The sequence below is a fragment of the Drosophila kikkawai genome, chromosome 3R, assembly GCF_030179895.1.
Source record: "Drosophila kikkawai strain 14028-0561.14 chromosome 3R, DkikHiC1v2, whole genome shotgun sequence".
NCBI lineage: Eukaryota > Metazoa > Arthropoda > Insecta > Diptera > Drosophilidae > Drosophila > Drosophila kikkawai.
The window spans coordinates 38,057,805-38,083,598 of NC_091731.1; the positions used below are offsets into that span (position 1 = coordinate 38,057,805).

Below are 25,794 nucleotides of genomic sequence, written 5' to 3' on the forward strand. Positions count from 1 at the left end.
TTAATTTTCTCAGTTTCCTAGAAATTAAATTTTAATTAAAGAATATGGAGTTAAAGGCTCTGTCATGAAATCGTCTTTGAGGCAAACTTTAAACCCTCAACTCTAGAATGTTCAAAGTCCCATTTAGGCCGCTGTCTAGAAGGTTAATTTCTTGGCACCTTTAATCCAAGTTTATTTTTAACTAGCAATTAATATTATTATTTCATTTTTCACTCATGTCTTAGAGCAATTAATATTAACATTGAGAAAGCCCATCGGATACGATTGTTCCTGCCCACCGCTAATGGTTTAGAAAAGGCCTCCCAACAACGAACAGATCTGGTACTTTGCCAGGGAACTCCAAGCCGGAGTAAGTTAAAAAATAATAATAATAAATAATAAGAATATACAACCAATCTCTCAGAACAGCGCTCTCTGCTCTAGACTGCTACGCCTTGGCCGAATTTCGCCTTGCCGACCAGAAGGACGATCAGGCAGAGGCCTGGTTTAAAGCCTCTTTTACCAAAATTACCGCACAAAAAGAGGAGAAACTGGGGGAGAAACTGTATGACTTTAGTAGATTCAGGGGGCACAGGTCTTGGGGAGATACCTAAAGAATGTTTTGATTAAAACCTAATTAGGATATTATTTGCAAGTCCTCCAGCTAACCATTTAATTTGATAATTTTATGGGCAAAGTTATCACAAAGTTGTACAAATTTATAGAAATAAACCGGATTCATATTAAATATCACGCAACTGTTCGCTTAAAGCCACTTATCTCCCTATTACCTATTGGCCTCCGGGGATGCCGCCCGGGTCAGGCGGTACTTCTGCACCGCGTAGTGCGCCCCCTCCTCCGAGGTCAGCTGCCCCATGTATTGCTCCTGTACGAAGCGATTGTTTATCGCGTTGAGGCCGTCCTTGAGAAAACCGAAGTGGACAATGGCATTGGGCACGAAGTTCAGCTCGAGGAGCGTCTCACTGGACGGCAGCACCTTTTTCGGTGGGATGGTGAAGAGGTGGAATTGCTCGCCGGGCTGGGCCAAGAACTGGCGCACAAACTCCTCCACTTTGGCCAGCTGTTCGTGGGGCTTGAAGATGCCTTGGAGGACGAAGCGATCGGGGAACTGGATGCGCAGCACGCAGTCCTTGTACTGATTCAGCTTCGCCAGCATGGTCTTCTGGCGCTCCAGCTCCCTTAGCTTGGCCGTCAGCAACGGGGCGTCGTCGTCCCCGGTAGAAGTGCGCTTCAAGTCGCGCAGCACCATCTTAAGGTCATTCACGGTCAGGTCGAAAAATGAGTCCGGCAGATCGTCCGCTTGTTTCTTGGTCTCGTCCAGGGAGAAGAGCACCGCCTGGCGGGGCCCAATCACATTAACCACCGGCGGTGGTCGGCCGGGATTGTCCTCGCCCTCGTTGCTTTCCAGCTGATTTTGCCGCTGCTGTCGGTGGGCAAGGGAGTAGCCGGATCCACTTCCCCAGTCGTATTTTGGAGCAGCCTGCGGCTCTGGCTCCTTTTCCGTCTCGGCTTTTCCGGAGGGCTCAGCCTTGTCGTTCGCAGCGGTGGCTTGTTCATCGGGTGCAGTGCGCTTCAGGCTCTTGATCATGTTGCTGGTTAGGGAAAAACCGCCGCCTCCGTGGCCACCAGCCGCCATGGCCGAGCGCGAGGTGCTCGGCTGGTCGTCGTCATCGGCCCTGGACTTGGGCTTCACCTCCGGCGGCTTGTATACATTGGCCTGCGTCTTTAGCTCCTCCGGCTTCTTGTCAATAAGGCGCATCATGGCGCGTCCCTCCAGGATGCCCAGTGACTTGAGGGTCGTCTCCTGCATCTTCTCCTGGCCAATGACCTCACTGCGCATGTAGACAATGATGGGACTCTCGTAGCCCAGCACCTGGGTCTCGCACAGCTTCTGGACCACCTGCCACACGGTGTCGTTGGGAGAGAAGTCGCCCTGCTCCCGGGATCCGTCGCTCAGTTGGACACAGACGACGACGCTGCTCAGCACGCGCCGCTTCTCCGTGGGCTCCATCTCCAGGACACAGTTGTTGGGCAGGCCGCTGAAGCGGAACTGCTGCGTCAGACTGACCACCTTGTTATGGAACTTCAGGCAGTGCTCGTCGCTGTCGTAGCCGTGCTTGGCGCAGGCCGTCTCCAGGATCTCCAGCAGCGTCATGTTCGCCGTAACGCTCACATTCTGCCGCCGGGCGTTGGGCAGCAGGACTGTGACACGCTTATCCATCCTGCAAGGAGTCGTATGCTCGGTATCTGAAGCTGGGACAACTGGGCTGGCCAAAAACTCACCTTTATTGACGTGTGAGGAAATGCTTCGTTTGATTATCAATAACGCCGGCCGGGATGGGATTGTAATTGTATTGTGGGAGTTGTTGTTTATAGTGCTCGATTATTTGTTTACATCGATTGCGCGACGTGACTTGCTGTTTGACCTGCTGTTATCGATAGGCAGACAGAGATGGACTACTATGTACTCACGAGGTGCAAATAAATAAAAAATTAAGAAATATAAGGACAACTTAATATACTCGGCAGTTTGCATTGCATAAATTATATTTCTTAGTATCCTAGTTAACATTTAAAGCTTCTTTGGCCATCGCCTGTTGCTTTTTGATGCCCTCCCTCAATGCGTTGGCATTTTTCCCCAGTTTGTCACGGCACTCTTGCAGTTGAATCCTGTGGTGCTCCAGATCCTCCTCGGAGGCCGCCAGTTTCTTCACTTTTCGTTCATACTCGTCGAAAACCTTCCACCACGTTGGAAGTGTAAGAGAATCGGCGGATTCCGTCAGAAGGGCCTGCTCCAAATCGAAACCGTCGGTGGCGTTGGAAATAGACGTTTGATTGATTTCAAAGGTTTTCAGATCCTCAAACATCTCCTCCACACTGGGCGTGGGTGGTGGGGGTTCAATTTTGGGCTTGGACTTTCTGAACATTATTCTGAATGATGTGTAACGTCAGCACTTGTTTAAGTAGTGTTATGATATACTTACGTGCAAATTGGAGGCCCGTAAAATGATACAAGTGTTTAAGAGTCTTGAGAGGTTCTTCTATTTTGTAGTAGGCTCGTAAATTAGCCTTTATTGCAAGTTTTGAGTAATGTTTACAAAAACCTAAAACCAAAACAAGATAAAGTTCAGAGTGACCAAAACCTCAAAAATACCGAAAATTGCTGCTATCGTTATCGTTAATTTGTTTACTCTTTTTTTTATTTAATTAATTTTTAATAAAGTGCTATCTATAAAATCCTCATAGAATAATATTAATTATAACACTTATATTAACTTTAAAGTTATTATTTGGTATATTTCCAAGGCAAGAGGAATGACAAGTTCAGTGCCGGACGGTATATTTGATTGATAAGCCTGCTGCCACACTGGTCGATCTGTCCATACGGTTTTGTGAAAAATTGCAAGGAAAAATAGTTAAATTTTAACAGGTAGGTGGATTTCCAGGGCGAGAAAAGGGATGACATTCTTCTGCGCTGCACACGCCGTAACACGCTACCTATTTTTTTTAGCCGCTTACGTTCCACCGCAAAAGTCACCGACAACATGCCGCGCTATAGGGAGTGGGATCTAGCCTGCAAGGTTTATGTGGGCAACCTGGGCTCCTCGGCATCCAAGTACGAGATTGAGGGAGCCTTCGCCAAATACGGACCACTGCGAAACGTCTGGGTGGCGCGCAATCCGCCGGGCTTTGCATTCGTCGAGTTTGAGGATCGACGGGACGCCGAAGATGCGACCAGAGCGCTGGACGGAACCCGCTGCTGCGGTACTAGGATCCGCGTGGAGATGTCATCGGGACGTTCTCGCGATCGCCGACGCGGCGAAGGTGGCAGCAGTGGCGGTGGAGGAGGCGGACGCTCTGGATCCGGGCGCTACAGGTATATCATTCCTTAAAGTCCAAAAACTTTTCCCGCCGTTTTTTTTTTTCTCTGTTATCTGTTGTCATGAGGTCGGTGTTGGCCTGCATAAGACGAGCTGTGAGGGGAAATTGTCTTGCCGCAAAGCATGTTTTCCCACGCTTGTTTTGTCCAGCGCAAAATGCTGACCTTCAGACTTTGGCTGCCACGTTACAAATATCCAATTGATGGATCCGAACCGATCCTGACCCACCTTCGGACTTACGTACATTCCGTTTATATAAATATTTTATCTCTACATACCTTATTTTGAGCCTTTGGTGTTTGTTAAACTCGAGTTATCGACACTTTTTCAGGATAACTCCTTCGGCTAGAACTACTTCCACTACTGCTACTTCTTCCTTCTACAACATCAGCAATCTACAACAGCAACCATCTTCACAGCCCACAGCCAGCCACCTCCTTCGACTCTCAACTCTAAATTAATCAAGTTCAGCGGCAGCACAGCCTCAGCCTCAGCCTGACAGAGATTAGGAAACCAAATCTAATAATCATCGTAGAAGAAGCATTGCAGTCGCCGATAGAGTTCTACTAATGAAGTTATCCTGCGTATCCGTGACATAATTGCTAACGATTCTTAATTTTATTTAAACTGATTCTCAAAGTGGCTTCTAATTCTAATCTTGATTAAACCAGTTTAGGAAGACATTTTCACAAATTAGAGTTCTAGAGTTGGACGGACAAGTCCAACAAGTCCTTTTTAAGTCCTGTTAACCTGTCCATTACAGTAAAATGCTATTACAACTAAGGAATGGAAATCAAAGCTTTATTAAGATTAGAATTCACTTGGTTAAATTGCAATTTCTATTAAAAAGAAATATGATTTCTTTGGAGCCTCCAAGAGCAAGCATAGAAGAGCAAAACATATTATAATGTAGATATTTTTTAGCTCGCTTATTTTATTTTTGTCTTTAATTTGCAAGTAATAAATCATACCCTTTGTTTTTTGGCCCCCTATCAATTGCAGGTCCCGCTCGCCACGTCGCTCCCGTTCGCCCCGCAGCCGCAGCTTCTCGCGCGATCGCCGAAGTCGATCGGACTCCCGCGACCGTCATTAAATTTACATAAAATACGGAAATGCAAACATATTCCCAAAAGGATACCACTTAAGCCATTTCGCAATCGAAGCCATCTGCCGCACCGATTGCGATGTAAGTAACTTGACTTCAGATGACAATATAGAAACCTTTCGATGCATGCTTCAAATTTCATCTTATTTTTTTTTTGATTTACTACGAAATAAACACCCACAAACAGAGCGCAGAAGGCGATTCTTTTCCGGCAAAAAGGGGGAAGTGCTGCGAGGCACAGTTTATTTATGATGAGAATTGACGTGCTACTGTACAACTTTCCTTAGAAGTATGTTCGAATAATAATTTAAACAGGCGCACAGTTGTAAAAATATTAGGTATACTAACAAAGGTACACACTTTAAACTTAGGGGAGAGAGAAGACGCGGCAACACAGATTCGTTGGCGTTGCACATTTTCGCACTGGAATAAACCTTAGGTCTAGTCATTGTTTATATCCTTTCCGGAGGCAGAGGGCTCTGAGCCCCTAGCGCATGCGGTATGTGTTCGATTCCTGGATCTCCGACAGCTCCCCCTTGAAATTAATGTCGATGACAAAGTCCAGGTCGCGGTTGTTCCGCTCGTTGGGCTTCATTTGGAACGTCCCGGTTATCTCCTCGTTCTTCTTGGCCGTCATGTGATCGTCCAGGTAGAACACCGTCTGCTTCCAGTGCGTGTACGTGGAGTCGGGCGACGTGCTGAACCCAAGTCGCTTGTGGCACTTGGTGAACTCGATGTTGAAGTAGGTGACTAGTGCCTGCACGAAGTCGTTGCGCTTGATGATCAGGCTGAACTTGGACGAGAAGTTGAGATCCGCCTTCTGCACGGTGTAGAGGTCCACCTCCTTGACCATGCAGGACGTGGACACCACTTGCTTGGGATCCACCACATCGACCAGCGGCTCGGTCACGGCCACCTTGCGGATGCAGCTCATGTCGAAGCCATACACATCGTCCCACCAGTTGATCTTCTCGTCCTTGTACTGCCTATCCTCGATGGCAGTGATGTATAGTGTGCCCCGGTCCGGGAACATCATACCGTTGGGCTTGAGCCACTTGTCGCGCGCGTACAGCACTGTGTCCAACATGGACTCGTAAAAGAGGCAGTATCTGGGGGATTAAACGAGGCCATTAGACCCGCAATTTTGTGCTGCGGGACCCCAAAACCTACCCCATCCACTCGGATATGATAATGTCCACGCCCTCAATACCATTGGGTAGTTCTATCTCCTCGATCTTGCCCTTGACCACCTTTATGACGTCCTGCAAGTTGTTGTCTATGACCACTTGGCGGGCGAACTCAATGATATTGGAGCAGTCAACGGCAATGACCTGGGCGGCGCCGGCCTTGGCGGCGAACATGGACAGGATACCGGTGCCGCAGCCCACGTCCAAGACGGTCTGCAACGAGAAAATCCCCCAGTCGTAGGACAGCCAAACAGTGTCGCACAAATAGTAATCTCACCTTGCCCTGGAACAGATGCTTATTGTGGTACATGGCGTTGCGGTATGTGACGGTCCGCACCTCGTCCTTCAGCATCTCCTCGTGGATGCCAAAGTGGGCGTACGAGTCGAAGTAGTAATCGCGGGACGTCATCTCATTGGCGGCGGACGCCTCCTCGCCCGTTCCGGGTCCGGCGCTGGCGGGCACCTTCTTCAGCACATTGTTTGAATTGGGCGTGAGGCCGGTAGCCGTTTCCACGGCTGCCTCCATCGGGATGTCTGTGCTGGCCTGTGGAGAGTGCTCGGTCAGCGTGTGGGCCCTCGAGGCAGGGGAAAGCGTGCGTGAAACTCACCATTTCTGATTTTTCCGGCGTCTCTTTGGTTTTTCACGTCGAAAAAGGTAGCGACTAAAAAAATGGAATATTCCTACAGCACGCTAGTTTAAAAAGTAGCTTTTCAACACTGGCCCCGACAGTGTTGTGACCGGGGGTCGAATTTTTATGCGCAAAAGCAAATAATTTTAAACTGAAAACTTCGATATATATTCTATTATTGCTGGGCTACTTTTTCGGGACGATTATAATATAGTTTGTATAAAATATTTTCTGCGATTTAATTTAAAGAATTGTTTAAATATCGTTCCCGTGACTGAATTCCACAAGTAACATTTTCTGGTATTTTTTGGTTTACTTTCGCGTTCTGTAAACAGCCACACTGCCGCAATTTTGGCGGCAACGAATCGCACACCACCGAAGCATCAAACAGAAGAAAGCGACGCAAAAGTTACCTTTATACACAAATTTATCTTGATTAAATTATTATTACTATCAACCGGCTGAAATGGAGGGCTTCGACGATGCTGGTGTGTTCTTCTCGGACAATTTCGGCAACGACAATCAGCCGGATGCGCAGATCAATCTGCAGGCGGTGAAGAAGAAGTACAAGGAGTTCATCCGCACCTTCAACGAGGAGAACTTCTATTACAAATACCGGTGAGTGAGCGTCCTTTTCCCGCCCTGGTTCAACCGTAACGGAAGATCTTCCTCCTGCAGCGACACCCTGAAGAGAAACTACCTTAATGGCCGCTACTTCCTGGAGATCGAGATGGAGGATCTGGTGGGCTTCGATGAGACCTTGGGGGACAAGCTGAATAAGCAGCCGACGGAGCACTTGCAGATCTTCGAGGAGGCCGCTCGGGAAGTGGCCGACGAGATAACAGCACCGCGGCCAGAGCATGAAGAGCAGATGCAAGACATCCAGATCCTGCTCAGCTCCAATGCCAATCCCACCAACATTCGCGAGCTGAAGTCCGACTGCGTTTCCAAGCTGGTCAAGATCGCCGGCATCATAACGGCCGCCTCGGGGATCAGTGCCAAGGCCACGCGCATGTCCATCATGTGCCAGTCGTGCAGCACAGTCATTCCCAATCTGAAGGTGAACCCCGGCCTTGAGGGCTACGCCCTGCCCCGCAAATGCACCACGGAGCAGGCGGGCAGGCCCAAGTGCCCGCTCGATCCCTTCTTCATCATGCCGGACAAGTGCAAGTGCGTCGATTTCCAGACTCTGAAGCTGCAGGAGCTGCCCGACTTTGTGCCGCAGGGCGAGATTCCCCGTCACCTGCAGCTCTTCTGCGATCGCTCGCTCTGTGAGCGCGTCGTGCCCGGCAACCGGGTGCTCATCCAGGGCATCTACTCCATCCGCAAGGTGGGCAAACCTTCGCGCCGGGAGGGACGTGAGAAGGCCGTCGTGGGTGTCCGCGCACCATATATGCGCGTGGTGGGCATCTCCGTGGACTCTGAGGGCGCCGGCGCCATTTCCCGCTACAGCAACATAACCAGCGACGAGGAAGAGCACTTCCGGCGCTTGGCCGCCTCCGATGATATCTACGATCGTCTCTCGCAGTCGCTGGCGCCCAGCATCTTTGGATCGCGGGACATCAAGAAGGCCATCACATGCATGCTCTTCGGGGGCTCCCGGAAGCGACTGCCCGACGGACTGTGCCGTCGTGGCGACATCAACGTGCTGCTGCTGGGCGATCCCGGCACTGCCAAGTCGCAGCTGCTCAAGTTCGTGGAAAAGGTGGCGCCCATTGCCGTGTACACCTCGGGCAAGGGATCCAGCGCCGCCGGTCTGACGGCTTCCGTAATGAAGGATCCCCAGACGCGCAATTTTGTGATGGAGGGCGGCGCCATGGTGCTGGCCGACGGCGGCGTCGTCTGCATCGATGAGTTCGACAAGATGCGCGAGGACGATCGCGTGGCCATCCACGAGGCCATGGAACAGCAGACCATATCGATCGCCAAGGCCGGCATCACGACCACCTTGAACTCGCGCTGCTCGGTCCTGGCGGCGGCCAACTCCATCTTCGGTCGATGGGACGAGACCAAGGGCGAGGAGAACATTGATTTTATGCCCACGATCCTGTCCCGTTTCGACATGATCTTCATTGTCAAGGACGTGCACAATGAGACGCGGGATATCGTCCTGGCCAAGCACATCATCAACGTGCATCTAAGCTCGAACAAGTCGGCGCCCACGGAGCTGGCCGAGGGCGAGATCTCGCTGTCCACGTTCAAGAAATACATCCACTACTGCCGCACCCACTGCGGCCCGCGGCTGAGCGAGGCAGCCGGCGAGAAGCTGAAGAGCCGCTATGTCCTCATGCGCAGCGGTGCTGGTCAACAGGAGAAGAGCGCTGACAAGCGCATGAGCATTCCGATCACCGTGCGGCAACTGGAGGCCGTCATCCGCATCTCCGAGTCGCTGGCCAAGATACGCCTGCAGCCCTTTGCCACCGACGAGCACGTGAACGAGGCGCTTCGCCTCTTCCAAGTGTCGACCTTGGACGCTGCCACAACAGGTAGCTTGGCTGGCGCCGAGGGATTCACCACGGAGGAAGACCAGGACAAGCTGAACCGCATTGAGAAGCAGCTGAAGCGTCGCTTTGCCATTGGCTCCCAGGTCTCCGAGCAGAATATTCTTCAGGTAAAGTCAGAAAATCTTTTATTTTGGCCGCTGTTAACTATGCTTTTCATCTTTCAGGACTTCTTGCGACAGCAGTACGAGGAGCGTACGGTTATGAAGGTGATCCACACCATGATTCGACGCGGTGAACTGCAGCACAGGATGCAGCGCAAGATGCTTTATCGCATGTGCTAGCCGCTGTTTCTAAAATCATCATTTACCCATCGTTAAATGTTTCATTAATTCTTTGTCATTTTCATATTGTCATTACTTAATTAAGCGAATAAAAATACATTCTTATGGTCATGAGACAAATAAAAAAACAAAATGTACTGGCTTTCTCTTAAATATTGAAAATCTTATTAGCTTTTTCTTTCTTTCTGGAAGTTGTTGTAGAAAGAGAAAACTCAACTCAAGACGAAGATCATAACAAAACGCTAGCTTTTTCTTGGAAATGCTTCTGACCCATCGACCCTGATTTTATAGCCTCTTCTTGGTGCTAACTGACCCCATGACATTAAGACTGATAAGGCTGGGTATAAATACCACTCCCAGCCGCTCTTCGATTCAGTCTCAATTTTGATTCCACTTTGCACAATGTCACCAAGCTGGATTTTCGCTGTCCTGATCGTCCTGTCTGCCTTCCTGGGCATGGGACGAGCACATTCCATTCGCTTTTGCGGCGATGATGGGAAAAGTCAGTGTGTGGCTCGACAATACTGCATGGCCGATAGAAGAGTACAATCCCGTATGGTAGAGTGCGGCGATAATGAAGTCTGTTGTAATGTTGATCAGGTAATATTGCTAATATTAAAGGTAATAATCAGTACTAGTTCTAAAAAAATGTTCTTTTATATGCTTGCAGATTAACAACACGTCCGCTGATGAGGTTGACCGATTTGCTTAAAAAAAACATCGAATATAAACTCAAAAGGCAAGGAACTTTAGCCTTATAAAAAAATAAATAATAAATATTTTACAATTTATTGAATTGTATTTTATGGAAAAATAAATATTTTAAAATGTATTTAAATGTATTTTAATGAGTTCGGGCATGGGGGATTAAAAATAAGGTTATTTTGTTTGTTAAAAAACAAGTGAATGGGTTTTCCCCAACATTACTGTTAAATTAATAAAAATAATAATTAAAAAAGGCATTTTAGGTTTGTAATTCGTATGTTAAGCCATAAACAGGATTAATTTAAATTAGAATTTTGAATATATTCAAACCAAAATGCACACTTAACAAGAAAGGGAGTTATATATTTTTTTTAGTTTTATTTTTCATTATAATTATCATTTCACTGCGTTACTAGCCTCTGACTGAAGCCTTAAAACCGTTAAAGGAATATTAAAATGTAAATATTTATCCATAATTTGATATGTTAATTTTTGGGTAAATTAAATATTAAAAAAGAATAACTAAGCCAAAAATACATAATTTTTATTCGGAAAGCTGTTCTTGCTCGGTTTTAACAGGTTAATAAATCTGCATACTAAATTTACAAATTTAAGAACTTCAAATTTTTGCCAATTTTTGAGTAAATTTACGTAGAAACCACTTAACAAATTTTGAAAATTTTTGATTAAAACTATAATACCCCGGAAGTCTATAGAAATATTGTGATTGATTGATAGGGCGTGTGACCACACCTGCCCTTAGTTATCTTAATTTTTATATGCCCACACCAAACAATGTTTTGTCTATTTATTATTATTTATTTGCTTTCGTATGATAGATTTCAAATTAGACCAACTAGATAAAATTTCAAACTGCAAGGGTTTCCCGGTTTCTTTGCCTTTTACAGTTTAGCAGAAAAAAATATAATAAGGAAATCAAAGAAATTTTGAAGAATTAATGATATTTAATATTAACTAATGAAAAAAAAAAAAAACTATAAAGATTTCTTCGAAGATTAAAAATTAAAGTTCAATTTCCCCGTAATATGCAATTGTTTTTATTAGTTATTTCACTTGGCTGTACGTCTAAACGAATCTGAGCTTAAAACAAGGTTAACTCTTAGTAAATGCATTAAGAAGTCATCTCATAAGTGCTTTTCTTTCTTTAAGCTTTCCCAGAACAAGATCCCATTCCTGGGAAAAGCTGTAATAATGACATACGGCTGATAAGGCTGGGTATAAATACCACTCCCAGCCGCTCTTCGATTCAGTCTCAATTTTGATTCCACTTTGCACAATGTCACCAAGCTGGATTTTCGCTGTCCTGATCGTCCTGTCTGCCTTCCTGGGCATGGGACGAGCACATTCCATTCGCTTTTGCGGCGATGATGGGCAAAGTCAATGTGTGGCTCGACAATACTGCATGGCCGATAGAAGAGTACAATACCGTATGGTAGAGTGCGGCGATAATGAAGTCTGCTGTAATGTTGATCAGGTAATATTGCTAATATCAAAGTTAATAATCAGTACTAGTTCTAAAAAAATGTTCTTTTATTTGCTTGCAGATTAACATCACGTTCGCTGATGAGGTTGACCAATTTGCTTAAAAAAAACATCGAATATAAACTCAAAGGGCAAGGAACTTTAGCCTTATAAAAAAATAAATAATAAAAAAAATAAATATTTTAAAATGTATTTAAATGTATTTTAATGAATCGGGCATGAGGGATTAAAAATAAGGTTATTTTGTTTGTTAAAAAACAAAACAAAAACAAATTAATAAAAATAATAATTAAAAAAGACATTGAGATTAAAAAATTTGGCAAAAACACATTTTTTATGAAAACACTTTAGAAAATTATTACTTTTAAGCATTTTATTATTTAGTTTAGGTTTGTAATTTGTATGTTAGGCCACAAACAGGATTAATTTAAATTAGAATTTTGAATATAAATTCAAACCAAAATGCAAAAAATGAAAGGGAGTTTTTATACCCTTGCAGGGTATTATAATTTCAGTCAGAAGTTTGCAACGCAGTGAAGGAGACGTTTCCGACCCTATAAAGTATATATATTCTTGATCAGCATCAACAGCCGAGTCGATCTAGCCATGTCCGTCTGTCCGTCTGTCCGTCCGTCTGTCCGTCTGTCCGTCCGTCTGTCCGTTTCTACGCAAACTAGTCCCTCAGTTTTAAAGCTATCTGAATGAAACTTTGCATAAAGTCTTCTATATACTCTCACTGCTATATATGTCGGAACGGGCCGGATCGGACGACTATATCATATAGCTCCCATACAAATGTTCGATAAATTTTTAGAAAAAAAATTATAACTTTGCTGTTTTTCAATATTTTTGCATAATTTTTGAGATATAGCCATTTTATATTATTTTAGAATTTTGGTAAAAATTTTATGAAAATTGGACGACTATATCTTATAGCTGCCATAGGAACGATTGGCAAATGAATAGGGAAAAAATTATAACTTCGTTGTTTTTCAACATATTCTTATCTACTTTTAGATATAAGCTTTTTTTATTATTTAAGAATTTTGGTAAAAATTTTATGAAAATCGGACAACTATATCATATAGCTGTCATATAAACGATCGGTAAATGTAGAGAAAATGTAAAGCTGGGAATGTAAAACTGTAACTGTCAAACTGTAAACATAATAAGTATAGGTAAAATGTAATGAAACTCTGTTTTGTGTGTGTTTACAGCATTTAAATCTATAATATAAACATCAAAACCAATCTGCAAGGGTATACAAACTTCGGCGTGCCGAAGTTAGCTTTCATAAAAATCGGACATCTATATCATATAGCTGCCATAGGAGCGATCGGTAGATGTAGAGAAAATGTAAGGCTGGGAATGTAAATCTGCAACTGTCAAACTATAAACATAATAAGTATAGGTAAAATGTAATGAAATAATATCTGCAAGGGTATACAAACTTCGGCGCGCCGAAGTTAGCTTCCTTTCTTGTTTAGTTTTATTATACCCTTGCAGGGTATTACATATAATTTCAGTCAGAGGCTAGTAACGCATTGAAGCAGTCATTTCCGACCCTATAAACCATATATATTCTTGATCAGCATCAACAGGTGAATATATCTAGCCATGTCCGGAAAGAATAAATTTTTTGTTCATTTTTCAAAAAATTGACAAGGGTTACATCATTAAAATTCTCAAAAATCGGCCTAAAATTCGATTTTTTTAAATTAAAAATTTAAGATGCAGATCTCTTAAGCTAGAAAAAACTAGCATAGAAATGCTTACAGAATTGATTTTGATGCTGTTTTGGGTTAGTTATGATATTTTAAATATTTAATTTTACTTTTAGAGCCTTTTTATTATTTCAGAATTTTGGTAAAAATAAAAAGCAAATCGGACAACTATATCATACAGCTGCCATATAAACGATCGGTAAATGTAGAGAAAATGTAAAACTGGGAATGTAAAACTGTAACTGTCAAACTGTAAACATAATAAGTATAGGTAAAATGTAATGAAACTCTGTTTTGTGTGTGTTTTAAGCATTTAAATTTATAATATAAATATCAAAACCAATCTGCAAGGGTATACAAACTTCGGCGTGCCGAAGTTAGCTTCCTTTCTTGTTAATTATTATAATTATTATTTCACTGCGTTACCAGCTTCTGACTGAAGCCTTAAAAGCTTTAAAGGAATATTAAAATGTAAATATTTATCCATCATTTGATATGTTAATTTTTGGGAAAATTAAAGCTTAAAAAAGAATAACTAAGCCAAAAATACAACAATTTTTATTCCGAAAGTTGTTCTTGCTCGGTTTTAACAGGCTAATAAATCTGCATACTAAATTTAAGAATTTCAAATTTTCGCCAATTTTTGAGTAAATTGACGTAGAAACCACTTAACAAATTTTGAAAATTTTTGATTAAAACTATAATACCCCGGAAGTCTATAGAAATATTGTGATTGATTGATAGGGCGTGTGACCACACCTGCCCTTAGTTATCTTAATTTTTATATGCCCACACCAAACAATGTTTTGTCTATTTATTATTATTTATTTGCTTTCTTATGATAGATTTCAAATTAGACCAACTAGATAAAATTTCAAACTGCAAGGGTTTCCCGGTTTCTTTGCCTTTTACAGTTTAGCAGAAAAAAATATAATAAGGAGATCAAAGAAATTTTGAAGAATTAATGATATTTAATATTAACTAATGAAAAAAAAAAAAAACTATAAAGATTTCTTCGAAGATTAAAAATTAAAGTTCCATTTCCCCGTAATATGCAATTGTTTTTATTAGTTATTTCACTAGGCTGTACGTCTAAACGAATCGGAGCTTAAAACAAGGTAAATTCTTAGTAAATGCATTAAGAAGTCATCTCATAAGTGCTTTTCTTTCTTTAAGCTTTCCCAGAACAAGATCCCATTCCTGGGAAAAGCTGTAATAATGACATACGGCTGATAAGGCTGGGTATAAATACCACTCCCAGCCGCTCTTCGATTCAGTCTCAATTTTGATTCCACTTTGCACAATGTCACCAAGCTGGATTTTCGCTGTCCTGATCGTCCTGTCTGCCTTCCTGGGCATGGGACGAGCACATTCCATTCGCTTTTGCGGCGATGATGGGCAAAGTCAGTGTGTGGCTCGACAATACTGCATGGCCGAGAGAAGAGTACAATCCCGTATGGTAGAGTGCGGCGATAATGAAGTCTGTTGTAATGTTGATCAGGTAATATTGCTAATATCAAAGGTAATAATCGGTACTATGTCTAAAAAAAAATTGTTTTTAATTGCTTGCAGATTAACAACACGTCCGCTGGCGAGCGTGACCGATTTGCTTAAATAAACACCGCATATAAACTCAAAGGAGAAGGAACTTTTGCCGTTTAACATACATAAATTAACATAAATATTTTACAATTAATTGAATTGTATTTTATAGAAAAAATAAATATTTTAAAATGTATTTAAATGTATTTCAATGAATCGGGCATGAGGGACTACAAATAGGGTTATTTTGGGTGTTAAAAAACAAGTGAATGGTTCTTCCCCAACATTACTGTTAAATTAATAATAAAAATAATAATTATAAAAACACTTTAGAAAATTATTACTTTTAAGCATTTTATTTCGAGGTAGTGGTAGTAGTAATAGTAGTTTAATTTTTTAATTTGTAAGTTAAGCCAGAAACAGGGTTAGTTTTTATTAAATTTCTAAATATAAATTTAAACAAAAATTCACATTTAACAAGAAAGGGAGCTAACTTCGGCACACCGAAGTTTGCATACTCTTGCAATTAAAAATTATTTGAATATATATTTTTAGTTTTATTTTTAATTATTATAATTATTATTTCATTGCGTTACTATGTAGCTTCAGACTGAAGTTATAATACCGTTAAAGGGATATTAAAATGTTAATATTTATCCAGCATTTGAAATGTTAAGAAGAAAGACTCGAATATTAATGCTGATCGAAAATATATATGATTTATGCGGTCGGAAATATCTCCTTCACTGCGCTTTTGATTGAAATTATAATGCCCTGCAATAGTATAAAAATTATGTGACTGATTGATAGGGCGTGGGATCGCACCTCCTCCCACTTACCTTAATTTTTATATGTTTTTTCTTTTTATTATTATTTATTTTTGCTTTCTTATGATTAGGCCTTCGAGATGTATTTTCAAAGCGCAAGGATTTCCCGGTTTCCTATCCTGTTAAAGGTTAGCAGAAAAAAATTAATAAAAATATTAAACAAATTTCTGAAGATATAGTAATATTTACTAATAATTGATGGAAACAAACTGTAAATATTTCTTTGAATTTGAAAGGAAAATAATATATATATTTTGCTCCCCTTTCTCAGAAGATTAAACATGAATGCTTTATTTCCCCGTAATAATTGTTTATTATCAGTAATTTCAGTAAGCTTTGCGTCCAAGGGAAACGGAGCTTAAAACTAAGGTTAATTCTTAGTAAATGCATTAAGAAGATTAAGAAGATAATTGTTTTGTTTTTCTTTAAAGTTTCCAAGAACAAGATCAATAGCTTTCTCAGAAAGATTTTCTTTAGCAATTCCTGGAGTAAGCTGCAATTAAAATGTAGAACTTGAATTCACAATAAACAGAAAATAAAAAACCTTTTCTTTTTATGACATTTAAATGTTTTCGTTTATTTTCAGAAGAGATTTCTATGACCAAATAATTCAACTATTCAATACGATTGGTTTTCCCTTTTTCGTTTTCCAGTTCGGTGCTTGCTAATTTGTGTGCGGGAACAGTGCTCGGTTGGACCAGAGGCAGCGTTTCTCGATGAGGACATTAAATTTAGTTAGCTTGGGGGGTTAGTGATCGATCCTGCGTGGCCCTACTTGGCGCCGGCAACGGCCTTGCCCGCCTTACCGCCCAGCACCTTGAGCGCCGCTTCTACGAGATCCTGGACGCGTGGCAGGGCGTGAGCCTCCAGTGTCTTGGCATAGGGCATGGGCACATCGACGCCGGCGCAGCGCCAGACGGGGGCGTCTAGCTCGAAGAAGGTCTGGTCCTCCATGATGCGGGCACAGATCTCGGCACCCACGCCTGCAAGTAGTTAAAATGTAGGCATTGGCTTAAGGTTTACCCATTTTTGGGGCTAATTCAAGCGCAATCAACCTACCGTGCTGTGGCCAGCCGTTCTCCACGGTGATCAGATGGTGGGTCTTTCGGACCGAGGCGAAGATGGTCGCCGCGTCCAGCGGACGAATGGAGCGCAGGTTGATGACCTCAGCCTCGATGCCTGCAATGACGAGGATAAAGGTGAACTGCGATTGCAGGCAATTTCAAGTCCTACCCTTCTTGGCCAGCTCGGCGGCTGCCAGCAGCGACGTCTCCACCGCCTTGGAATGCGCCACAATGGTGATGTCCTTGCCCGGTCGCATGATTTTCGCCTTGCCAATGGGCACAAGGAAATCCTTGTCGGTCACATTGTCGCCAATGGGGAACGCTGTGCCGTACATGAGCTCGTTTTCCAGGACCACAACGGGATCGGGATCCCGGATGGCGGCTTTCAGCAGGCCACGAGCGTCCTCCGAGTCGTAGGGAGAGACGACCTTCAGGCCAGGGCAGTGAGCGTACCAGGCAGCGAAGCACTGTGAGTGCTGGGCGGCCACTCCCTGGGCGGCGCCATTTGGACCACGGAACACAATGGGCACGTTGACGGCGCCGGCGGACATGTAGAATGTCTTGGCGGCCGAGTTGATGATCTAGTTTGAGGGGAAACAATCGGGGATTAGGGAATAGCAATCAGTTTTTCGATGCCTGGCTAATACACCAATTCAAGATCAAGTTAATACAGTCGCATTTTATTCTTCCTCTTCTCGACTCCTTCACTTAATTCCTAGTTTCTGCTTAATGATAAATGCGGGCAGGCGACGTCCCTTCCAGAAGCGTGGCAGTGGCGTCTCGTTCGCCTGCCGCAGTATCTCGGCCACGTGCTGCTCCGCACTGAAGGCCTCCGCCTGCTTGATTTGGGACATTAGCTTGGCCTGGAACGCCTTCTCCTTGCGCATCTCCCGACGCTGGCGCACTTTGGCCCACTCGAACTTCATCTTGCGGCGCAGCTTCTTCAGCTTGTGCTTCTTCATCTTCCGGCGTCGGATGACGATGAGGCGTTCCGCCTGCATTCTGTCCGGTTTGCTTTTGTCCTTCGGCGGGGAAATCACCTCGCCACCGCCCACTCGATCTCTGTTCAGAATGTCGTTGATCTCGGCTATCCAGGTGGAGCGAGGACTCTCGATTATGCGGCTAAGGGGCAGCTGGCGGTCCCCAATCGGCGGCCTAACGCAACCGAGTATCTTTGCCTGCACGTAATCGGATAATATGGGTGGGGGATTAGTGAGGTCCGGTTCTTTGACTGGAGGAGCAGGAGTGCTGCGCCACCCATATTATCCCATTAAGCGCCGCGGCCCGACCTTGCACTTGAATTGGCCTATTAGCTAGCTAAGTGGAGTTGTGGGGCGTTTGGATTGGATTCTCGTTTTTTGGCAATGAGATAATATGAGTAGTTAGGCTACTGCTGGAGGGTGGTGGAGTGGGAGGAGGCTGCAACTCACGTGGTCAATAGCCTGCATGGCAAAGTTGAAAGTCATGAACTCGCAGACGGGACGCAGACCGGCCATGGCCGCTCCGGTGGCGATTCCGGCGAAGCCCATCTCTGTGATTGGCGTGTCGATGATGCGCTTGTCACCATACTTTTTCCACAGACCACGGGAGACCTGCAATGGGAATGGGAAACTAATTAATATCATTCGGAAATCCAAGAAATCATTAAAAATCCAAGGCGGATATCAGTGTCCCCTGAGAGTAAAAAATCATTCAGTTAATAAATAAATATAAAAAGCCGGTTGCCGGAGGTTTTCAAATCAGTTCTGTCTATAAACAAATCGCTATTTTATGGAGCAATCATCTATTATCAGCCGACAGTCACACACATTCTGCGTGACCTTGCCAATTCCGATCACGCATCCAGATTCGGATTCGTACTCATTATCAGCAGTTACATACAGCACGCATATACCACCCCTCGACCTCCCGGCCCCCTCTCCATCCACCTGCATCAGCTGTCACCGCTGCGGCGGCCGCCTGTCACTACTACTGCCTGATGTTTACGTAATCAGAGGACGGGGAGAAAAGCCAGTGAACTCACCTTGTAGGCACCGTCGTACTGGGCCACCTCCTCGCCGATCAGGAAGACGCGGTCGTCGCGGGCCAGCTCGTCGTCCAGGGCGCTGTTGAGGGCATCTCGCACGGTCATCTGCTTGGCGGCGAGGGCCTTCTGGCTGGTGGAGAAGGCGCGCTGGGCGGAGCACGCCGCCTGTACGAGTCGGGAACGCAGCATGTTCGCCGTGTGGTTCGCTGTCCTGTGGGGCTATAGGTATCGTTGTCCGGCTACAGGTGGGGTAATTTGGGTTTTAAAAACTGTTATCTAACTGAAAAATAGGTGAAAATGTATACGGACCGACTTCCGTCCCGAAATTTTGCTTTGGAAATGCAGGCAGTGTGACCGTGGCGGCTCGGCCAAAATGTACTAGGTGAAAAATACTAAATGCGGCTGGTATCACTTTTGGCTTTGCCGTTTATTTCAAAAAACGTTCCGAGTGCTGTAAAATGTTCAAGCTTCTGGGTGCACTGCATCGCTCCTGGTGCTCTTGGGTCGCGGGAAAGTCACCTGGCTGCATATCACGGATTTGGTTTGGACCCCTGCCCAAGGACTCCAAGTGGGTCAAGCCGGGACGCGTCACCTACATCGAGGATGATGTGAAGAAAACGGCGGACATTGTAAAAATCGTGGACGGTGTTGTGGTGGTACTGTTCAACAAATCCCGAGAGAAGCTTATTTTTGTGCGTCAATTCCGGGGTTCAGTCTACCACGGAGTCTGTAGCGGTAGAAACGTCGTAATGTCCGAGGGCGAGGCTGATCTGCAGCAGTTTCCGCCGGAAATGGGAATCACCTTGGAACTTTGCGGCGGCGCCGTGGACAAGCATAAAAGTTTGTTGGAAATTGCCCAGGAGGAGGTGCTGGAGGAATGTGGTTATCAGGTGCCCACGGAATCCTTGCAACATGTTTTCGATTACAGATCTGGGGTGGGAGCCTCCAGCGGAGCAATGACCTTGTTCTACTGCGAGGTCTGCGATGAGCAGAAGGTGGCAAGCGGTGGCGGTGTGGATACCGAGGTCATCCAGGTGATAGAGTTGCCCGTGGAAGAGGCCAGAAAATTGGTCCAAACGGGGGCCAAGACGAATGGTGGACCCTCCTGTATGATGGGATTGCTGTGGTTCTTCCTTCACAAGGCTTCTAATTGAACTTTTAACTCTGCCAAAAATTCATTAATTTTAAATCGGAAAACGGCTGTTATTTTTTATTAGTTTAGAATAACTGCATTCCTAATTCTAAATTTAAAAATAATCCGAAATTCGCCTGATGATGCTGATAAAAAATATATATGATTTATAAAATCAAAATACCCTTCAAGAAGACCGGAAGTGTTAACATTTTTTGAATATAAATAAATAAATAATATATATAGCTAAAATATATAATGAAATAAGGACTCTTTAAAATGACTGACGAATTTTTCAAATCAAATAACGAGTGTTACCATGTGGGGCCTGGCCCTTAATGTCAGAAAAGCTCAGCTCCCCCAAAGAGTAAACCATCTGCTTGTGCCCCACATCACCGGCTGGAGCTTTCGCAGTCAGCTGTTGCCCCATGATAGTGCCACTGCCCGTCGAGTAATAAATATTCGGAGCAACATGGAGAACGTGTCCAAGATCTGGCTGGGGCCCCTGCCCGCGGACTCCCCGTACGTGAAGCCCTTCCGGCTGTACTACGTCCAGAATGGCAAGGAAAAGAACTGGGATCTGCTCAAGGTCCACGACAGCGTGGCCATCATCCTGTACAACACCACTCGCCAGAAGCTGGTGCTGGTCCGACAGTTCCGCCCAGCCGTCTACCATGGCATCCTCACCAGCGCCGAGGGCAACTTCAACGAGGTGGACCTCACCAAGTATCCGCCCTCGATTGGGGTCACCCTGGAGCTGTGCGCCGGCATTGTCGATAAGGAGAAGAGCTGGGCGGAGATTGCCCGCGAGGAGGTTTTGGAGGAATGCGGCTACGATGTTTCTGTCGAGCGCATCGAGGAGGTCATGGTCTACCGGTGAGTGTGGCTCTTCTTATCCGGCTGGAAAAATGATAAAGATTATTTTGAAAATCTTTTAAAAGGCAGTTAACACCTGGCTTACCTCTAAGCCGCAGCTTAAGTGCTGTAGTTATTTTTCAAGTTAATGCAAAATGTAAACATATTTAGATATATTCCGTGTAACTTCTGTAGAAGAAGAAGAACTTAAACTAATAATATGAGTCACTATTAGAAAAGTTTCTTCCATATGTATGAGCGTTACTCATCCTTTACCTTTTCTATCTTTTTAAAATATTTTTTGTAAAATATAATGTTAATAGTTAAATATTTCCATATAATCTCTGCGCCAGCACTATACTTCCGCCAGCACTAATCTCTGCGAGTCTCTTTCAGATCTGGCGTAGGCTCCTCGGGTGCCAAACAGACCATGTACTACTGCGAGGTGACCGATGCCGACAAGGCCACCACTGGCGGCGGTGTCGAGGACGAGATCATCGAGGTGGTTGAGCTGTCCCTGCCGGAGGCCCAGCGCATGATCCAGAAGGGAGCCGTGAACAACAGCCCGCCCAGCTGTCTGATGGGCCTGATGTGGTTCTTCGCCAACCGGGCTCCCAGTGCCAGCGCCTAGACGAGGCCTCGTCGCTGTTGTTGACACTCACCCAGATAAGCGGCGGCCGTGATAAGATGATAAGATGAGGAGTAGCATCCGCAGTGTTGCCTTACTAACTCGGACTAGCTAAACACACACGTATTCAAATGCTTTCCAAAAAAACCGCGAACATTGTGAGTGCGCCCAGCGCATAATAGTCTATCCCAAAACTAAATGAAATTCCGCCCCCAAAGAGGCTCACCTTATGATATGTGTTATATGTGTAATAAACCCCGGCCAGCTGCCCGCTCATGAATTCGGTCAAGTCGACGACAACGTTGACTCCCACCTCGGCAGCCAAGTGCATAAATCGTCTATAAATCAAAATGCCGCAAGTCGCTGCGGTTGCTGTGGCTGCTGCGGCTGCTGCAGAAGCTCCAAACGGGTTCCGATCGCATCCGATGTGATCCCATCGCACCACATCCCCATGCCCATGCCCATACCCAAACCCATACCCATTCCATCCCAACCGAAGCTGTGTGCCGTTTTTGGGCCTCCGCTGTCAGGCAGCGTGTTGCTGGGATCAGGTTACTTATTTATACACGGCCAGGGACTTTAGCTTCCAGTGCCCGCTCCTGGTCCTCCTGGCTGCAGCGAAAGAAATAGATTGGGTTTGAATCACATTTAAAGATCTTATTGTATTTACACAAAATTATTTTCTTCAAATATGTTTTAGAGAGTTATATGATACCAAGTTTAGTCTACTTATTTAAACAGAGATTTTACGTCTCAAACATGTCAAATCCAATCAAAAATTTATTTTTGCCGTGTACCTGCATCTATTCATCCTCCTGCTTCAGCATCAGCTCCCATCCATCCCAGGTTCAGCGGTCATGGCGAGTGGTGGTGGTGGTGGCGTGGAAATTTATTTACCTCAAAGCCATGATTTGGCAATATTTCAACATTGTAATAGAATTTCTTTCAGCCTTTTCAAACTTGACTTCCTTTTCGGCGGCCGGGACCGGGACCCGGCCCCTGTCCGCTGTCCCAGATCCCCTGCCTTAAGAGCTCCTGGCCCGAGAATCCCCCTTGGATGTGCGTGCATTCGATTCGCCGCTGATAATCAAGGCCGGTTCCCTGTGTTTGTCCGCTGTTCGCTTGCGTGTTAACCTCATGTAAATTATGGACCCGAGGCGGAGGCAGGAGCAGCAGAGTCAACAAAAATGCGAGTGTTGAAATTATATTTAATTTGCATATATGTTGGCAGACAGCAAGTGGTCGCAGGTAGTTCAGCGTCGTTCTCCCGCGAGGGATTCGAGGATGCAAATCAGTTGGGGGAGTTCCACATGGATCAGCATCAGGTGTACTGTCGACAAGAGGGATTTGTCACGACAGCCCAAGAGGAGAGTAGTGGATGCCAAGAGGTAAGCGATTATCTAAGAAAGTAAATAAATATTTAAAATATGTACATACTTTATAGATTTTGGTAGGGGGTATTACTTTGTTATTAAAATAATCATAATAAATTACCAAGTTTTCTATTATTGTTAGTTATCTTTTTATTTGGCGAATTAAATCCATTTGTAAAGATAAGGCTTGAATATTGCGTGGATTATCTGAAGGCCAATATAATATTAATCTAATACTCAGATAGGAAAACCAGATAGACAAAACTTACAGAGATTAACTGTGTAATAATAAGTAAAGGGTAATCCCCTTACTTTTTAAGACCTCCAAAGGTAATACTGGACTTTTCTTTGTAAAGTAGTTTATTGTTAGCGTAGAAATTGATTTAATTTGATTGTAAAAACTCTTGGAAAAAGTAAATAGTTGTTACTCCCTTGGAAACTGTGATCACAGATCAAAACTAATGAATGAAAGCGGTTTTCCTTTGCTGTTAATTTATCATCAGCGGCTTCGTATCCCAGAGCGATTTCTTTTGATTTGTCTGGCGACACATCGCGGCTGCCGTTGCAGTTCCAGCTTCCTCCTCATCCCACTGAGAGCTCATCTGTCGCCTGTCACCTGCTCCGGTTTGAAGTGCTTGCTCTGAGCTCCCCAAGGTGCAAATCGAAGCGAGTGGAGCCAACTGATTGCTTTTCTTTTACCTTTGCACATAGAACAACTGTGGGAATGTTATTTTATATACTTATTAAAATGCTATAAAATACAATTTATTAATGATAGGCTGCAGTTGCTGCTGTGCTTGTACATTTCAGGCAAAAAAAAATGGTTGGAATACTCTTAATATCCCTTGGATAAGCACAAATTATTTTCAGTGCTCCTCAGTATCTTTGCCTTTTGGCTTTTGATAGTTGCGCAAAGGTCCAAAGTACAGAATTGCAATTATTTCATAATCACGTCCCAATTTATGTGCTGCTGGAGCCAGCAGAGGCAGAGACAGCGATAGGCCAGCGATTGCCATTTCGAATCAAAGCCTCTTTCTATTCCTGCGCCAACCCAACTGACCTCCAGTGCTCCGGACTGCGTCCATAGCGCTGAGAACCCAATCTCAAAATGGCGTCCGCACACGAACGGGAGCGAAAAGTTGGTTGGAAGGGGGTTGGGATTGCGGTCCAAGATGGGGCTGGGAGGTGGATGGATGATATTCTGGGATGGGAAGACGGAAGATCAAGAAATCGCGATCATGAGCTGTGTTGTGCAGCTCGGTTTCCATGCGAAAATTAAGTGCAGTCTACCAACAATCATAACAACAACAACAACTAAAAATTACCTGTAAAACAGTTATGGTTTTTTTTCCTGTTGTTGCTGTTACTGCTGCTGCTGTGGAGCAATAATGAAATTTTTTATCGGATTTGATTATAAGTTGCCGAGGTCCACGGCGGCGGCCACCCCGCGCCACGTCGTAATCTGCCAATAAGAAGAAAAGTAAGCAAGGTAAGGCGGCACTGAAACAAAAATGTAATCGAATAAAATCGAATCATTGGAAGGAAATTAAGGTAATAATATAAATAAAAAAAGAAAATAATTTACATTTTTAAAAGGTATATTTTTATAATTTTCTAATATTTTAAAATAGTTAACAAATAAAATAGCCATTTGATTTTGGCAGTGTCTCGGATGCTGGTAGCTGCCTAGCAGGGAGTGGGTATTGGGCTGGCTATTGGGGGGCCAGGGGCCGGAAAAGAGGAGCTGCTGTGGCGCTGGTGGGGGGCAGCAGCAGCTATGCAGCAGCCGCCGCCGCTCATTGATTCCGCCTGCCGTCCGTCGACGGTCGTCCGTCGTGATGCACTTTAATGAAATGAAATCTTATACTATCATGAGGCGCATGAACGGCAAAGCCCGAACTGAGGCTGAGCCGAGGCTGAAGCTGAAGCTAAAGCCAAAAGCAAGCTGCAGTCCAAGTCCACTCAAAATGTATAATTATCTGGCGGTTTTATCCGTTTGCCAATATTAAATTTCTCATCACGCCCAGAGACCCAGAGCCCGGTCGGAGAGAGAGAGAGGAAACTGCTGCTGCTGTTCACCTGGGGTTCTTTTCAGGTGGCGGCCGTCAGGTGGGGTAGTCAGGAGGAGCAGCAGGAGGAGGCGGAGGAGGAGGGCTTGTCCCGCTTCATGGGCACGGGCGCCGTCAAACAATTAATAAAAGGCCAAATGTCTGCAATGAAATTTATGCGGCTGCCTCTGCCATCGAGTTATATATGGGCTTCGGATTTCGGATTTTCCTGTGGTGGCCGAAAAGGAAAAGGCTTCGCCTGGCAATACCGTTTTAATGCCCAGTGGTTGGACTTTCTAAAACCATGAATACGCCAGGTCGAGGGCTGCTTCATTGGGGCGTTGCTCCTGCACCTTGCTCTCCGATCCGCGATCCGCGAGATATGCTTCGCAAGGTGCGGCGACATCCGACAGATTGGGCACAAGAACGCCAATAAATGTGTGTCAAGTCGCTGCCACCCAGCGTCTGGTTATAGCAAAGGTACATAATTATGGTTATTAGCCGAATCGATTTGGTGCACAATTCATAATTAATGAAGTTTTGTTGGCTTAGCAAGTTTGTGGAAGACAGTGGCATGGGTAGACTTAGGATCTGTATTGATCTATAAACCTTATAAAAAATAAGGTGCGTAATAATATGGTTTTTTTAGTAATAGATTTTTTTGAATTTTCACAATGCCTTGAAAAACATTAAAGAGCCTTTTAAAAGTCTTTTAGCCTTGAATTTCTGTAGCAAAAAGTAAAAATATAAATAAATCTATTAATAACCTTGTGCGGACGA

The 25,794-nt window shown here is 44.4% G+C and overlaps 8 protein-coding genes and 1 long non-coding RNA gene across 11 annotated transcripts; 5 read left to right on the forward strand and 4 right to left on the reverse strand.

Annotated features, from left to right (window-relative positions):
* Nucleotides 1-624: 624 nt before the first annotated feature.
* Nucleotides 625-2,430, reverse strand: LOC108085055 (tether containing UBX domain for GLUT4). Its single transcript, XM_017181515.3, has 2 exons — nt 2,284-2,430; nt 625-2,222 (listed from the first exon to the last, which is right to left on the reverse strand). Exon 2 carries the CDS (start codon nt 2,219-2,221, stop codon nt 767-769), a length of 1,455 nt encoding a protein of 484 aa, XP_017037004.1. The 5' UTR covers nt 2,222; nt 2,284-2,430; the 3' UTR covers nt 625-766.
* An 89-nt stretch (nt 2,431-2,519) lies between these two features.
* On the reverse strand, nt 2,520-3,143 carry LOC108084923 (uncharacterized). Its single transcript, XM_017181319.2, has 2 exons — nt 2,985-3,143; nt 2,520-2,931 (listed from the first exon to the last, which is right to left on the reverse strand). The coding sequence occupies exon 2, from the start codon at nt 2,925-2,927 to the stop codon at nt 2,562-2,564; it is 366 nt and encodes a 121-aa protein (XP_017036808.1). The 5' UTR covers nt 2,928-2,931; nt 2,985-3,143; the 3' UTR covers nt 2,520-2,561.
* A 148-nt stretch (nt 3,144-3,291) lies between these two features.
* Nucleotides 3,292-5,175, forward strand: Rbp1 (RNA-binding protein 1). Of its 2 annotated transcripts, none has more exons than XM_017181432.2 (3): nt 3,292-3,430; nt 3,512-3,877; nt 4,213-4,849. In XM_017181432.2, exons 2-3 carry the CDS (start codon nt 3,546-3,548, stop codon nt 4,340-4,342), a joined length of 462 nt encoding a protein of 153 aa, XP_017036921.1. In that variant the 5' UTR covers nt 3,292-3,430; nt 3,512-3,545; the 3' UTR covers nt 4,343-4,849. The 2 variants fall into 2 exon arrangements, with proteins under 2 accessions (XP_017036921.1, XP_017036923.1); XM_017181434.3 differs by lacking the exon at nt 4,213-4,849 and adding an exon at nt 4,884-5,175 and having other exon boundaries at nt 3,293-3,430.
* A 12-nt stretch (nt 5,176-5,187) lies between these two features.
* Nucleotides 5,188-6,948, reverse strand: Art1 (arginine methyltransferase 1). Its single transcript, XM_017181431.3, has 4 exons — nt 6,782-6,948; nt 6,451-6,717; nt 6,157-6,386; nt 5,188-6,095 (listed from the first exon to the last, which is right to left on the reverse strand). The coding sequence occupies exons 1-4, from the start codon at nt 6,782-6,784 to the stop codon at nt 5,474-5,476; spliced, it is 1,122 nt and encodes a 373-aa protein (XP_017036920.1). The 5' UTR covers nt 6,785-6,948; the 3' UTR covers nt 5,188-5,473.
* A 180-nt stretch (nt 6,949-7,128) lies between these two features.
* Mcm5 (Minichromosome maintenance 5) lies at nt 7,129-9,724 on the forward strand. Its single transcript, XM_017181504.3, has 3 exons — nt 7,129-7,420; nt 7,481-9,413; nt 9,471-9,724. The coding sequence occupies exons 1-3, from the start codon at nt 7,269-7,271 to the stop codon at nt 9,585-9,587; spliced, it is 2,202 nt and encodes a 733-aa protein (XP_017036993.1). The 5' UTR covers nt 7,129-7,268; the 3' UTR covers nt 9,588-9,724.
* Nucleotides 9,725-14,737: 5,013 nt separating this feature from the next.
* On the forward strand, nt 14,738-15,257 carry LOC138928934 (uncharacterized). The gene is made up of 2 exons (XR_011445343.1): nt 14,738-15,020; nt 15,092-15,257. It is a non-coding gene; the product is annotated as an uncharacterized lncRNA (long non-coding RNA).
* A 1,176-nt stretch (nt 15,258-16,433) lies between these two features.
* On the reverse strand, nt 16,434-19,404 carry Pdhb (Pyruvate dehydrogenase E1 beta subunit). 2 transcript variants are annotated; one of them, XM_017181466.3, is made up of 6 exons: nt 19,288-19,404; nt 18,976-19,217; nt 18,383-18,544; nt 17,122-17,533; nt 16,948-17,067; nt 16,434-16,871 (listed from the first exon to the last, which is right to left on the reverse strand). In XM_017181466.3, exons 2-6 carry the CDS (start codon nt 19,165-19,167, stop codon nt 16,660-16,662), a joined length of 1,098 nt encoding a protein of 365 aa, XP_017036955.1. In that variant the 5' UTR covers nt 19,168-19,217; nt 19,288-19,404; the 3' UTR covers nt 16,434-16,659. The 2 variants fall into 2 exon arrangements, with proteins under 2 accessions (XP_017036955.1, XP_017036956.1); XM_017181467.3 differs by lacking the exons at nt 16,434-16,871; nt 16,948-17,067; nt 17,122-17,533 and adding an exon at nt 17,612-18,130.
* Nucleotides 19,405-19,436: 32 nt separating this feature from the next.
* Nucleotides 19,437-20,329, forward strand: LOC108085022 (uridine diphosphate glucose pyrophosphatase NUDT14). The gene has a single exon (XM_017181468.3). It carries the CDS (start codon nt 19,437-19,439, stop codon nt 20,130-20,132), a length of 696 nt encoding a protein of 231 aa, XP_017036957.1. The 3' UTR covers nt 20,133-20,329.
* Nucleotides 20,330-20,450: 121 nt separating this feature from the next.
* LOC108085023 (uridine diphosphate glucose pyrophosphatase NUDT14) lies at nt 20,451-21,823 on the forward strand. Its single transcript, XM_017181469.3, has 2 exons — nt 20,451-20,986; nt 21,362-21,823. The coding sequence occupies exons 1-2, from the start codon at nt 20,583-20,585 to the stop codon at nt 21,594-21,596; spliced, it is 639 nt and encodes a 212-aa protein (XP_017036958.1). The 5' UTR covers nt 20,451-20,582; the 3' UTR covers nt 21,597-21,823.
* Nucleotides 21,824-25,794: the final 3,971 nt, after the last annotated feature.

Excerpts from the sequence above, each read along its gene's own strand:
- LOC108085023 (XM_017181469.3), top strand. The coding sequence starts at position 20,583 with ATGGAGAACGTGTCCAAGATCTGGCTGGGGCCCCTGCCCGCGGACTCC. Across the intron at positions 20,987-21,361 it reads GAGGAGGTCATGGTCTACCG|ATCTGGCGTAGGCTCCTCGG; the intron begins GTGAGTGTGGCT and ends AGTCTCTTTCAG.
- LOC108084923 (XM_017181319.2), bottom strand. The coding sequence starts at position 2,927 with ATGTTCAGAAAGTCCAAGCCCAAAATTGAACCCCCACCACCCACGCCC.
- LOC108085022 (XM_017181468.3), top strand. The coding sequence starts at position 19,437 with ATGTTCAAGCTTCTGGGTGCACTGCATCGCTCCTGGTGCTCTTGGGTC.
- LOC108085055 (XM_017181515.3), bottom strand. The coding sequence starts at position 2,221 with ATGGATAAGCGTGTCACAGTCCTGCTGCCCAACGCCCGGCGGCAGAAT.
- Pdhb (XM_017181466.3), bottom strand. The coding sequence starts at position 19,167 with ATGCTGCGTTCCCGACTCGTACAGGCGGCGTGCTCCGCCCAGCGCGCC. Across the intron at positions 17,068-17,121 it reads CGCCGAGCTGGCCAAGAAGG|GCATCGAGGCTGAGGTCATC; the intron begins GTAGGACTTGAA and ends TCGTCATTGCAG. Across the intron at positions 16,872-16,947 it reads GAACGGCTGGCCACAGCACG|GCGTGGGTGCCGAGATCTGT; the intron begins GTAGGTTGATTG and ends AACTACTTGCAG.
- Rbp1 (XM_017181432.2), top strand. The coding sequence starts at position 3,546 with ATGCCGCGCTATAGGGAGTGGGATCTAGCCTGCAAGGTTTATGTGGGC. Across the intron at positions 3,878-4,212 it reads TCTGGATCCGGGCGCTACAG|GATAACTCCTTCGGCTAGAA; the intron begins GTATATCATTCC and ends ACACTTTTTCAG.
- Mcm5 (XM_017181504.3), top strand. The coding sequence starts at position 7,269 with ATGGAGGGCTTCGACGATGCTGGTGTGTTCTTCTCGGACAATTTCGGC. Across the intron at positions 7,421-7,480 it reads AACTTCTATTACAAATACCG|CGACACCCTGAAGAGAAACT; the intron begins GTGAGTGAGCGT and ends TTCCTCCTGCAG. Across the intron at positions 9,414-9,470 it reads CCGAGCAGAATATTCTTCAG|GACTTCTTGCGACAGCAGTA; the intron begins GTAAAGTCAGAA and ends TTCATCTTTCAG.
- Art1 (XM_017181431.3), bottom strand. Across the intron at positions 6,387-6,450 it reads AGCATCTGTTCCAGGGCAAG|ACCGTCTTGGACGTGGGCTG; the intron begins GTGAGATTACTA and ends TTCTCGTTGCAG. Across the intron at positions 6,096-6,156 it reads ATCATATCCGAGTGGATGGG|ATACTGCCTCTTTTACGAGT; the intron begins GTAGGTTTTGGG and ends TTAATCCCCCAG.